This window comes from Zonotrichia albicollis, chromosome 10, assembly GCF_047830755.1.
Source record: "Zonotrichia albicollis isolate bZonAlb1 chromosome 10, bZonAlb1.hap1, whole genome shotgun sequence".
In the NCBI taxonomy this organism is placed as follows: Eukaryota; Metazoa; Chordata; class Aves; order Passeriformes; family Passerellidae; genus Zonotrichia; species Zonotrichia albicollis.
Window position 1 is genome coordinate 35,656,402 of NC_133828.1, and position 14,065 is coordinate 35,670,466.

Below are 14,065 nucleotides of genomic sequence, written 5' to 3' on the forward strand. Positions count from 1 at the left end.
ATACCCAATATTTTAGGGCACATGAAGCACTGTGCAGCATACGAACCATTAATTTTATGACAAGTACAGATGGTTGATCTACAGATAAATTCTCACATAAACTAATCAAATGAATATATACTTCAATCTATTTAAATGATAACACTAATGAGCATAGTGTTCCCCGCATGATGGTATATTGACCCGAATTATTTTAAAATGGACTTCTGTTCATGTTGTACCCGAACCCTGATATGTTTTCCCTCTCAGTTCGGACCGTGGTTGATTTATATCCACTAAAGCAACACGATTTCCTTCTCCCTTTAAGAGGATCGATATCCGAGGGACGCCCTGCTGCAGCACCTCCCTGCGCGAAGGTAGCTCGCTGCTGAGGGGGCCTGCGGCCGACAGGGACGTGTTGGAGGAGGAGCTGATGGAGGGGCTCGGCGGGTCCGGTCACGGGCCCGGTTACGGCCCCGCTTCAGCCGCCGTTTCACCCTCCCCATACCCTCCTCGGCCCGGGCCTGCAGCCGCGCCGCGCTGGGGTCCGGGCCGAGGGGCACCTACCCGGCGCGGGGGGACGGCAGCTCTGCGCCCCGGCCATGCTCCGGCGGCTCTGCCTGCGGGGCGGCTCGGGCGGGCCTGGCTCGGCACCGCCTTCGGCGGCGGAAGGGACAGCGCGGCGGGAGCCGCGGCGGGGCGGAGCCGGTGGCGGCGTGACGGCCGGAGCTCCCCGGCCCAGCCGGTGACACCCGGGCGGCCGCGCCCGCGGGCCGCCGCGCTCCTGCCCCGGGCTCCTCTCCCCCGCTCCCCACGGGGCGCGGCACGGTGCCTTCCCCGTCCCGCACGCCCCCGCTGCCCGCCGGCGCGGCTCCCTCCCCGCGGGCGGCGGGCCCGGCTCTCCTCCGCGGCGCCCGTTCCCTCCTCCCCTCGCCGGCGGAGGAAGGAGGCGGCCGCCGGCCCTCCCCGACCGCGCATGCGGCAGCGCCGGGCCGGGGCAGCGCTGCCGCGCTCGGGGGCTGAAGTGTGGTTGTCCCTTCCCCCGGCCCCGTCCCCTCCTCCCCTGCGGGCCCCCGGCAGCGCCCCCGCAGATGGGCTTGGGCTGGAGCAGCGCGGAGGAGCGGCGGCCCCTCCTGCCGCCGCCTCCGCAGCAGCCGCGGCCGCAGCCGCGGGGGCCGGCGGGGGTCCCGGCGGGGCGGCTGCCGCCGCTGTCGGGCCGCGTGTACGGGCGGCGGTGGCTGGTGCTGCTGCTGTTCTCGCTGCTGGGCTTCGCCCAAGGCCTGGTGTGGAACACATGGGGCCCTATCCAGAACTCGGCCCGCCTGGCCTTCGGCTTCAGCGGCTGGGACATCGCCCTGCTCGTCTTCTGGGGGCCCATCGGCTTCGCGCCCTGCTTCTTCTTCATGTGGCTCATGGACAAGAAGGGTGAGCGGGGCCGGGGGCGGCGGGGCCGGGGGTTCGGGACTCCCCGACCCGCTCCTGTGGCTTTCCCCGGGCCAGGCGGGGACGCCGTGGCCGTGTCCCCCGGCGCCGCGGTCCCGTGGCCGGTGAAGGGGACGCTGCCAGACCGGGAACACTCGGGCCCAATGGCCTCGGCCTTAAAAAGGGTTGACTAATACCTAAAAGGCATCATGACTGCTGTTTTCAGTACTCTGCCCAAACGAAGACTCATCAAAGTCCATTCACAAGGAAGATACTAAGCGGAATTAGGGCATCTGACGTCGCATGGGAGGTGTGGGTCTGGAGGAGCTGTTCCAGTCCGGCATTGCCATCCAGCTGTTTGACCTGGTGGTGATTTCTGGTTACCTGCTGTCAAACAAACACGCGTTGATGTTTTGATCAAGTAGTGCCATTGCTCAGGGTGGCCACTGCATCTTGAAAGAAGTTCTTCATTTTTAAAAGCAGGCTGGACATGAAGTTGGTGGTTTTCTTTCCATTGTGCTAGGGATACAGAGACAGAGAACAGAGAGAAGTAGTGCTTTGGTGTTTCAAAGAGGAGTACAAGGAAGAGTTTCCTAATTTGTGTTCAGACCATTGCATCTCAGTAGCAAACTTATCAAAATGGTGTTTGTCTCTGGAGAACTTCTCCAGGGTCTGTGTGGTTCCTCTGTGGTCACCCAGGGGACCATTCCACTGAGGTGTTTGCAGATTTCAGTTTTTGGGCCTAAATCCACTGAAGGGATTTCTTTTAATTCCTGTTTAAACAGACCTCTAAACAGGAGATAGTCACCAGTGGACCCTTGTGGCTCCTGATCCTAAGTGCTACGTATTCCATTTATTTAGGAATTAATAGCTCATTTGTGGGAAAGGAAGGGGAAGAGGAAGGGAAAGTGAAAGCAGGCAGGGAGAAAAGTTGTATTTGAGAAGGCCTGTTTCAAAACTGTAATTACTTTTCCTAAAATTGAAGAGGCATTGGGGGAATAAAATTTACTGGGCTGAAAGTACATTCTGGAAATGAGTCCATGGTGGCTGTTCATCCAGTTTTCTCTCAAGCAGTTTAGACTTGAGCTGGCAATATCTGTCTGGATTGATACATAATAGTGTTGTTAATGATCTTAAAATTAAAGCAAGTTAGTTTGGTTTCTACAGTGAAGACTGCCCATGGCATGAAGGAAATAAAGGTAAATGTGAACCTATGCTTAGAGAGCTGAGTCTGTATTTTTATTTCTGCATTTTTTATGAAGTTGATCCTGAGCACTGCAAAATAATACTGTAAAAGTTTTGAAGCAATTAATGGGAAAAGAAACTTTAGTATTTTGTGCTTTTGTATTATGATTAGTAGTGTAGTTGTGGGATTTCTTGGTTTCATGTGTAGGTTGTTTTGATGAGAATATGTATCAGGTGTTCTTCTCATTTCCCTAACCAATTGCTTTGGAGGGTTCTTTTGTGTGTTTGTTGGGTTTTTTTTTTCAATTCTCATGTTCATTGGAGGTGCGGATATGAGCAACCCCTTTACTCTTGGTTTGTTGCTGTCCTTATTGAGAGAATGTTGGTAGGTAACCTGAACAGGGCATCTCAACTCATTTGGCTGTGTGCGTAAGGAGTACATATGGGCACTGGAGCAAGTTCTTTCCAGTTCAGCAGATTTTGTGAGGGCACTGAATGTTTTCTGATACTCTTTTCTTGCTGTTTGCTGAGTCTGGGTGATTCCCACAGAGAATGTGGTGCTGTTCACTTTGGAAGTGATGGTGGAGTCCTGTCACTTGGTTCATCGTGGAGCAGACAGGAGAGCTGCTGAGCCCCCAGTCAGCCATGGGGCACACTTCACTGGAGGCATGCTGTGGGGAGGAGTTACCTGCTCTTTGGAGTACCTGTGTTCCAGGAGGATCTTGACTTTTGCTTTGAAGCTGTAAAGTTGGTTGAATCTGATCTTGCAAGGCTCATATTTCACTTGCTTGCTGTTACACCAGATTTACTCTGGAGAAGCTACACCATTTACTCTTTGACTTGAATCATTTGTTACTGGAGTTGGCTAGTAAAGGAGCTGTCAGGAAGAAATGTATTTGTGAAGTGTCAACATGTAAAACCTGGCAAGTATCAGAAGTATGACACTGTAGATGAGGCATGTCAGAATCTGAGAGGAGATTGTGCTGTTAGATAGTCTTATACTTCACAGTCAGAGGTAAATCGAACTTATAAGTATCTGCCTGCTGTCACTTAATCTGATTTTGTGTTATGATGCTTCAGAAGAAGTTCAGAAGAATTGGTCTTTTTGGTTTTTAGTTGTTCATTCACAGCACATAGTTCACAGCATAAATCTGTATCCGTACCAGATTTCTGTTGTGCATCTTGTGCACCTGCTCCTTGTTTCAGTACTGGTTCGGTCACTGGCAAAGGTTTGGTCACTTTTCTTCTTTTTTTTTGCTTCTTAACTAATTGGAAGTTGAAAGAATAAATATTCATGAATAGCATACTAATAGTTACAAGAAGCATTTCTTGGATTCCATGAGCCGCTTCCATTATAGCTTTTCAGAGAAGTGTGGGGCCCTCTGAGAAGAGACAACAGCAGGGTTTATTTTTAGTGAGAGGTGTGCTAAATAACTTCTTTTCTTCAGTTCTGTACAGAAGGGTTCTAGGAGGGAGGAATTACAATTTTTTTGTTTTTTCTAACCTCAGAAGGTTTATTGGCCTTTGTGACCTTTTCCCCTGTGGCCTGCTGAGGGTATCCCCTGGATTCACTCTGAAGGCCTGGTTGCAGCCAGCCCAGGCTAGGCAATTGGGGAATGGCAGGAATACATGGACTGGGAAAGGTGTAGAGATGGTGTCACTTCTGGCTCCCCGAGGAATAATTCTGGCAACTGTATGCCTCCCCAGAGGATGACCCAGAAGGGTCTTGGTGCCAGAAGCAGCATGACAAAAAGTCTTGGTTGACTTAAGACCATGTTCCTATGGATCTGTAGGGATATCATGTTTTTTATGAAGCTGAAGATGATTTTTCATCAGGAAGGTAGTGATGGCCTTCACAAGGCTTCACAAAGAAGCCTTTTTACTTGAAGATCTGAGCAGACTCAAAGAAGACATTTTTGAAGGGATTTATCACACTGTTTTAAAGGGTCTTTGAGATGATGGAGGAAGTCTGGATTTACCCCATATCTCTGTAAACTGTGTAAACTGAAAGCTATTTTGTGGTTTTGTTGAGCTCTTGTCCTCAAATGTACATTTGTTTTCAGATGCATAGTGAGGTTCGCATATCACAGCTGAAAGTTCTCTGGGGAATGAGCTCTGTTCCTGTTCCTGCCTCCCAACTTCCTCTGGCTGAATTGTGCCAGCCCTTGGGCACCCCCAGGGGTTTCCATGTTCCTTGGCTGGGTGCTGTGTAAGGACAGTGGTGGCATCTGTCACATTTCTTAGTCCTGTTCTGGGATGGGTGCATGATGAAATTCAGCAATTATATGTCACTTCTGAGTATGTGCCATTTTGGGTGGGTTTGAAAACTGTTTTCTATGTGTAGTATTCGAGGTGTTGTCTTGGTTGGTTTCTTAGTGAAGAAAGGTGAAAAGATAGAGGGTGCCATGGAGCTATGTGTCTTATTTGGTGTATTTTCTTTAGCAATAGGATTAGAGAGTCCTTGTTTAAATTCTAATTATCTTTAGAGATTTAATAAGACTGAAATTAAATGGGAAATTACTTAAGTGTGCTATTGGATGGACCCTTGTTGTTTACATGATTAAAATTAGCTACAATTTGTCACATGATGCTTGAGTGTTTATGTACATTTTGTGCCTTGAGTGTTTCATTTCCTGAGAACTGTAAATACAACCACACAGGACTGTTAGGATGTTTATATGTCTAACTCGAAATCAAACGCTGGATCTGGTTCACCAAGGGGGTTTTATTAAGCTCCTAGTTACAAAGTGAGACCTAGAAGCAATATATGTCAGTCTTCATTATTTTCCCATATAAGCAAGAAGAGGCAATGAAGGATGAAATATTTTATGATAGTTTACATTGAACAAATTGAATAGAATGGTGATTTTTTTCATTAATTTTTGGAATGCAGTGAACAGTTTTATATTGAATTTGAGGATGAGACATATTACTTGTAAAAGTGGAATGTAATCTATTTCTTGGTCCTTTTTTATAAAATTATATATGCTTATGTGGGTTGCATATACAATCTCAGTAATTTTATTTTGCTGAAATTGAATTTATGCTGTGATGTTATTCTAGTGATTACATTATGAAGTAGAGAGAAAACTTCAATAATCAGATTCTGGTTTTAATCAAGATTGGCTTGTCCATTGACACCGTGAAAGTTTTTATCTGTAAGAGTAGTTATTTCTTTCCTGAATACCAAACTCTTTATTATATTGCTGTCTCCTAAATCATGCATCTTGGTTTCCTTCTCTGAAGACATTTGATAGCTCTTTCTCTTCCACTTGGGAATTTTGAGATTAAATTCTTTAATGCAGTCTGACAAAATTGTCATGATATTGAGTACAAGTACTAAATCAGACCTTACTAATACAAAAAATGTTCTTAATAACTGTTCTCCCTATAAAATAAACTACACATGACGTAGAAGCAGAACTGTGCATGGCAGCTTTCATGTTTGGAGTTCCTGGATTGTCACTTGATTCTGGGTGCATATGCTGGTTTTGCTTTCATGGGTCCTTTGGGTACCTCCACCTCACATATAAGGTCACTGGGACCTAAGGGAGGTGACTCCAGGTGAACTTGTTTTCTCCTGAGATTTTAGTCTAGGAGGTGTTTGTGAAATGCCTTTGGGTTTATTTTGAGACATGTGAAAGTGGGTACAGGGAGAAAGCAGGTTGTCCTTCTAGAAGTTGGTGAAAGCATTGAATGGCCGAGTGAATCCAACAGGTGGGGAAGATTTTCTCAAGTGTTCCCATTATGCTTGGCATTTCAGGGTCCTTCTCTGTCATTCAGGCTTTTGGACAATCTAAGTATAACTTGGACATGTTACTAATAACTTAGAAGAATCACTGCAAGTGTAGTTGCTGATAGGTTCCATTGTTAATATAAATGGATTATGTGAAGTAATTTCCATGGTGGCACTTAGAAGAAAATGGGAGTTTTTGATGGAAGTATTCATAGTTCTGTCATGCCATAGATGCTTAACAGAAGGACAAAAGAGGTGGCTTGTGAGCCTTCAAAGTCTGAGAATTTTCACCTTTGGCAAAGAAATGCATTTTCATTTCCTTTTTGTCATGATCTCAGAAATAGACTTTTCTTATCTCAGATTCATGACTGCAAGATGAGTGCCCAGTATTTCAAAGTGACCAATTTGATAATTCGTGTGCTAAGTTCAAGCATGAGCCTCAGCTAAAATCATCTGGGATAAGACTTGGCCTAAGGCTGTGAGACTTTAACTTAGTGACATCAAGCCAAAAGGATTTACATGCTTCAACAGTAGAAGTTTTTAGGCATTCTGACTTCGGCAGGTTAGTACAGTCTGCAAGAAATACCCATGGGAAAGCTTACAGATTCAAAAATGTGAGTAGAATGGCAAGGGAGCAAGTAAGAAGGCAAGTGTGATGCAGAGATTAGAGAGTAGCCTCATAATAAACAACTGATTCTACTTAGTATTTATGGTGTTAGGATCCAGTAATTATGATTATTAGAGAGATGCCTCTGCGTGAATTAAGGTGCAAATGAGACCATATGTCCAAGTTTGTAGTACGGATTTTATTTAACATAAATGTGAGGTAGAGAGAGAGGAATAAGAAAAAGAGAGGGAGAAAGGGAGTGACAGATTAAGTAGAAAGATATCACTACCCACAGATCCAGAAGACATCCTGCTGGTCCTCCTCTTCTCAGTGTGGGGGGATCCTGAGGTCACTCCAGACTTTCACCATTTATGCATCTTAGCAAACACAGGAATCAGTGCTCATTTGGCTGCACAGTTCTTTTATTCTATGGGTTAAATGATTCCCTCTATTCCAATGTTAATTAGTCCCATGTTCAGTCTTTCTCTTTGATTTGGGAGATTCTCAGTTTAAATGGGTGAGCTGTGGCGTCCACCTGCTGGACCCAGTCAGAACTTTCAGCCCAGTTGCTGTGTTGGCTTTCAGTGTAGATTCCTTGTGTTTATTGCCAGTGCTCCCCCAGCTTGTTTTTCTCTTCCTGGTCTGAGATAATTGGAAAATAGTACCACCTTTATCTTATCTCAAGTTTCCATCAGGTGGTATAATTTACTGTCCAAATTTCCAGGAATTCATGGAGTCATATTCAAGGGGGAGGGGTAGGTTGGAGAGCTTGGTGGTCACAGATGAGCAGTTGCTTCTTTATACAGTTTGCCATAGTGGGCAAAGTCCTTAAAAGCTGTTCAGGTTCAGGCTATTATGACCTTTATGTCTCTTACAAATGGCAAAGGTTTTAACTCCAGCCAGAGCAGCAAGAAGCTCTTTGGGATTGAATGAAAGTTAAATGTGAACTTTGGGCTTCAGCTAAGAAAGGAGCCAGGGGAGAATGCCTTGACTCAAGAAGTGAAAGGTGCATGTGCTTGGTGAAAATGCAAGTGCTTGATGCACTTGAACCAAATACAAAAGAAGTTTGAAGGAAAATACCTTCTTTACTGCAGTCTGTCTCTCTCATCCTGTAGACAGCTACTGCATGCTATTAATGGTCCATACTTCATTATCTTTTAAGTGATACTGATCCACACCTATCAAATCCTGTGAAAGAGATTAATTTTCCTGTGCTAACAAATCTTGGAAGAAATGAGATGAAGTGTTGCTTTTCATGTGGAGAGATGAAAGAAGCAATTAGAGAGCTGAATATAGGTAAATCCCACTAGAGCAGGTATTTGATCAGCTTGCTTTTACAAAATTTATTTTGATGAGTGCTGGTGTGCATATTTGTATAGACATACTTTTCCTCTGTACCATCAGAAGAGAAGAAAAAGGAAGACGAAACCAAACTTGGCTTTTGTTGCTAAATTTTATCTACTGTGGCTATATGAATGTTCACAGAGTGTTTGTGCAAGTGCTTCCAGAAGTGAGACACATTAGAGAATTGATTGGCCCATCCTCCTTGGAGTCTGGCATGCTGCAAAAGACCACTTGATACTCAGTGATTAGAAACACAGAGTGCTTTAATTAGGAGCTGGTGAATTGTATTAACTTGATGCTGCTCTGGTTCATCATAGCAATGCTAGCTTGATTCTTAGTAGTGCTTCCGTACCTCCTGCTGGGCCCGGTTGAGTTGAAAAGCATCAGTTGGGGCTGTAGGTAGATGTCCTCTACTGGAGCTAGGTCTTTCTGTTGGGTGGGGTTCCACCCCAGCTCTGATTGCTGCCGTGTTTCCATACATTCTCTTTATGCTGCTCTCCTATGCAGCTGCTGTGCCCTTTGCCCTCTTCACACAGGTCTTTGCAGCTGAGTAGGGGTACTGGGACAGCTGTTTAAACATCACGTGGTGAAGCATATCAGGAAGCTGTATGCTTGATTTGGAAGAACTTTTCCATGGTGGAAAGTAAAATAATTCTGTTTGCATATAGCTCATGTGACAACAGTAATCTGTTATCTGGGATAACGCGCTTGGGCTTTGGCACGCTGCATGTACAAGCACAGTGAGCCATAAACTCAAACACAGGGAATTGCACCTCAACATGAGGAAGAACTTTTTGTTGTGGGTGGCAGAGCACTGGAACATGCTGCCCAGGGAGATTGTGGAGCCACTTCTCCTCGCTGGAGACACTCAAAATCATCTGGATGCATTCCTGTGTAACCTGCTCTGGGTCATCCTGAGCCTTGGCAGAGGGCTTGGACTCAAGGATCTCGAGAGGCCCCCTGCAACTCTGACAATTCTGTGATTGTGTATGCAACTTAATACACCTTGATGCTGGGAAGCTGATGAATAGGGAAATAATTTACCAGTGTAAAATATGATCCCTTGCTTTTCTTATGCAGCTGCTAACACAAGCAGTTAAAGCACTGAAGCATCCCTGAACTGGATCAGGACACAGGTCCAGATAGGAAGATATTTTGTCAACAGCAGCTTTTAGAAGTTGACTACAGGGGTAGTAATACCAGGGCAACTGTGCACTGATACCTCCCTTGTATGCTCACATGGTTTTACTACTCTTCATAACCTTCTCTTGACCCAAGTTCACTCTAATCTCACTGCTTATTCTCTACTTCCTACCTCACCTGTCTTGTGGTATGCCCATCTTGCCCTCCTGTTTTCCTCTGTTCTCCACTCCTCTTGGTTGTTGAGGAGGAGGAGGAGGGGTTGGATGCAAGAAGATCCAAGGGCTCAAAGGAGTGAGAAAAGCCTGTGGATGGATGAGAAGGGGAGAGTGTGGAGCAAGGTAGTGGGTGTAGTATGGGAGGCACAGATGCAGAAATAAGATCTGGAGCCAGAGGGCAAGAAATGCTGGGAATGGGAGAGGTTAAGGAATGAGTCGAGTAGGAGGCACAGGGAAATAGATACTTTGAGGGGCAGTAGGAAATGGGACTGCAGCAAGTGGGGTGGGGGCAGATGCCTGCACAGCAGTGTAGGTCAGCAGCACAGCTTCTGTGAACTGTCTTGAGAGGCACTTTTAAAACCAAGAGGTGGGAATCTCTTGGGACACAAGTGACCTTTTTGCCTTTTCTTATCTCCAACAAGATCCGGGTGTTTTGCCTCTTCACAGCCAAAGCTCTGCACTGTGCCTGGCAGTGTCTGTCAGCCAGAGGGTGAGCTGGCCCTGCCTCCAGCCGTGCCTGCCCCGAGGTTGGTGGGTCACAGCTCCTCTGTGCCTCCCGCGGGACTCTCCGGGCGCTGCTGACGCAGGGGAGGGCGGCTCTTCCCTCTTGTGTGGCTTTGGGGCTGACGGAGGTCCGGCCTCGTGATGGAGGCACCGCTGGGATGCAAAGAGGATGTTTGTAGCCCCTCTGGCTGGTATCTCTTCCCTTCTGGAAAGCCTTGTGGAACGGGACTAAAAGTGCTAAAATACTGTTTTGTTTTGCACTGCCTTGCTGCATTTAAAAAACATTGAAATTTTGTCAGTCTCCTTTTTTTTCTAGGAGTTTTTAATAGTGTGGCATCCATGCTGCATAAAGGTAGCTGGTACTAACTTTTTAATGTGAATGACAACAATAATTTCTCTATTATCAAAGTCCCCTGGGCTTTCTCATAGGTTTTTATTATGGAAGTAGTCAAGTACTTAGGAAAGTTATATTGCATTCATTTTGCTAGCTGTATGTTTATACTGTATTTATAATCCCAAGCTATTAGTTTAGAATTCTGTTAAAGAGAAAAAGAGTAGAGCGGCTGTTGTTCTGCAAAAGCTGAATCTATTCCCTTTAAAGAAAACTGAGACTTTTCTTCAAAGAATTAACATGATATGTATTTTTTCTATCAGAAGAAACTAAGTATGAACAAAGAAAGATAATTTTCACTTGGTAATGCTAAACTTACCGCACCTTACTGATTTCTGAATTCTAGTAAAAACATTACACAACTGCATAAACAAAATATTTTTTATTAATTATTTTCAGCAGATGTTGTTTTTAACAGTTAGCTTTGTGTTATGTTTTAGGAGGGAAAAGTCTGAAGCAAACACAAAAAAGAGGTTCATTCATTACCTGTTAGTAAAGTTTGGACATTTTCGGCATTGCTGATTTTTCACCTGTGCTTTTTTTCTTCTTTCTTTTCACTTGTGGGAAAGGAGCCATGTGAAACAGGGGGATTTGCTTGCCTTTTCAGACTTATGAAACAGTGCGTACATAACACAGGTCCTGAAATAATCTTGCCTGTTGTGAAAATTTGTAGTCTGACATTGTCAAATAAAAATATTTGATTTATATAAAATATTTGTTTAAAAACACCCAAGCCCTCAAAACCATGGTCAGTGCTGAAAAGAGCAGAAGTAAATTGAAGAAATATGTTTTGGCAGCTGTTTCATTTTTTACAAATTTTCTTGGAGAGTTTTTGAATTCTTCCACTGACACTGTGGTATTGCCTTAACTGAGCACACCAAAGACATGATAAAAAATTCTTTAAAAAGTTTTTTAGTTACAATTATATGATTATATATTGTAAATAATATATTCCCAGCACTGGGGAAATTGTGGCTTGCCTTGCTTTCTCCTAGTGGTGACATTCAGAGCTATTCCATCACTTCCTGCCATAACTTTGGTTTTTTAATGCTTCTGGCATGCATGTGCTATTGTAGCTGTGCTGTCGCTGTAATTGTGCTGCAGGAGCTTGTGATCAATGCTCCAACTTCCTCAAAAGCTGTAAATTAAGCTTTCTCATGCAGATTTTTAGTAGAGAGGGGGTTTTGGACTTTTCCTGTTTTCAGAGCTGGAGATCTGTGACTCAGCCAGAGGGAGTGATGTGTTTTGAAAGTGAGAGGTCTTCTGCTTTTTGCAAAGAATGAATGCTGGTGTTTTTCTGGAATATAGGACATCAAGTATAAGCACAGTTAGAAACTTTTTTGTTTTACTTCTTTATTTGTTGAAGAGAGCCATCCCTTTTAAATACTTGAGAAAGGTTGTGGTGTTATAATTTTAATTAATCACATGAACCTAGAGAATTGATCAGGACCCTTAAAAAATATGATGGGTTTAGGACTCATTATAGTGCTGAGAAAGATGTCTTTTAAATGAACTATGTACCCTAAGTAGTGCCTGATGCATTTTAATGTTCAAGTAACACTGAAACTGTTCACACATAGAAAATTTGAAAGCTCACTTCAGTGACCTTTCCTATAAGTCACAAGACCTGCATGGATATTACATTAGTGAAGCTCTTGCAGCTCTTTATTTCCCCCTCTCACAGCAGGGATAATAAAAGGAGGAAACCTTGCACTTAGTGTCCTGCTTAGTAGATGCACTGGGCAGTATTTAATGGAGCTGCCAATCCTTGCTGCACGGTTGCTTCTTGATACTTGGTTGAGGCAAAACAAAATGCCTCTGTACTTCCTAAAAAGAAGAGTTTCATGCACTATTGAGTGGTGTGAGTAAGTGCTATCAAGGTAACAACAGAACACCTTCCCTGGCTGATGTGTATAAGAATAATTGTTTTTGCTCTCTGTTGCCACAGGTAAGGCTCTGTAGTTAGTGTGTGGTAATTGAGCCTGCTGTGCAATTGGGAGTCCTTGAAAGGAGTGGAAAGAGAAATGGAAGCGCTTCCCTCCCCTTGTGTGGTGCTGTAAGTGCTTCAGTTGTTGGTGTTCATTCAGGAGAGTTAGAGCAAAGGCTTCTTGTTGTGCACTTTCTGTCAGCTTGTTAGTGACATCCTTTCTTTAGCTTCAGAGTTAGTGAGGAGGTTTAGCCCCCAACTGCATTATTGGCCATTTTTGTTAATTGCTCAGCATCTCTCTCTGTGTACACACTAGCACATGCCATTATGTAGATTTAATTTTATCAAATAGCAAAGATGGATTCAACGATTCACCTGAATTTTCCTGTTTTATTAGATACTGGTATTCAGAGTAGAAAGCAGCTACCTGTGGTGAGAGAAGAAAGAACAATTCATACAAGTGTTAACGTCACAGATTTAGGAAGTACTTAAATTGCTCTTTTTTGTTGTATCCCAGCACTGCACTCACCTCAGGTGAAGAGAAAACCTGATTTAACAGACTTTCTAATACTAATGGTGGGACAGGCTCCTGTTTCCCTGTGTTCATAGCCTGAATAAACAAGACACAGGGCAGGGGGAAGCAGAAGGGAAGTGGCCTGCCCAATTTCCTATGGCATGTTGAGAGATGCAGGTCCTGCTGCCCCAGGCCAGTGCTCTCTTCTCTGAGAGATGCTCTGCAAGCATTAGGAGAGGTTCATTGCACTTGGATTAGTTGCAGATAAAAGGGATGCTTTCTGCAGTAAAATGTGTAATAACAATAATTGGCTAAAATAATTGGTCTCCTTTGAAACCAAGAAACGTGTTATTAAAGAATAGGAGATATTCTAATAAAGGGTCTAAAACTGATTCTAAAATCGTCGTTTTGATCTTCAGGCAAATACCATTCAGCTCAGCACTTTGTTTATCTGTTCAGGCAAAATGTCAGCCTCTGGATTGCTGAATAGAATTTACAGCACTTGTATAAACTTGCAATGCAGATTTCTAATTTACATATTCTGCCTTTTTTCCCCATTGTTGATGTTAAACTGTTAGGATGCTTCAAAATCCTTCACTGCCATGTGGAAGGAAGCTTCATTACTTGTAAGCTACCTTTTTGTATATCTGAAAGCTTAGATTTAGCCTGTTCAGTTCTTAAAACCAGGACTTTTTTATTTACACTACCAGACTTTTAAATCGCTGCACAAACTCTGAAATACTGCTTTGTGTTTACATGGGTAGTGTGTCACCAACTGTGGTTAAATCTCTGGTAGTGGAGCCAACTCTGTAAAGAATTTGCATCATTAAGTCTCTAATAACTAAATGTAGGGGAGTAGAGAGCAGGAGAATTAAGTGATACTTTCCTTGGCATATTTTTGGAGATTGATTATGTGCTTGCCTAATATGCTGGGATAATGTTAAAAGCAGTACAGGTCCACTGTTGATGTGGGCCTGGCTTCATCCATGCAAATGAGATAAAGGCACCCTGCAGCCTCTTGGCGTTGTTGTTTTAGCTTGTTGTTCTTTCTAACAGGTGTTCTTTCTAACAAGTTCTTGGAGCTAGAGTAAACAGAAA

The 14,065-nt window shown here is 44.1% G+C and overlaps 1 protein-coding gene across 1 annotated transcript in view; it reads left to right on the plus strand.

Moving 5' to 3' along the window:
• Positions 1–402: 402 nt before the first annotated feature.
• The window catches only part of SLC49A4 (solute carrier family 49 member 4), a 67,597-nt gene continuing 53,934 nt past the window's right edge, over positions 403–14,065 (plus strand). Inside the window, exon 1 of the mRNA XM_005485153.4 lies at positions 403–1,404. Coding sequence (XP_005485210.1) covers positions 1,071–1,404 — 334 coding nt within the window. The 5' untranslated portion in view covers positions 403–1,070. The remainder of the gene's footprint in view (positions 1,405–14,065) is intronic.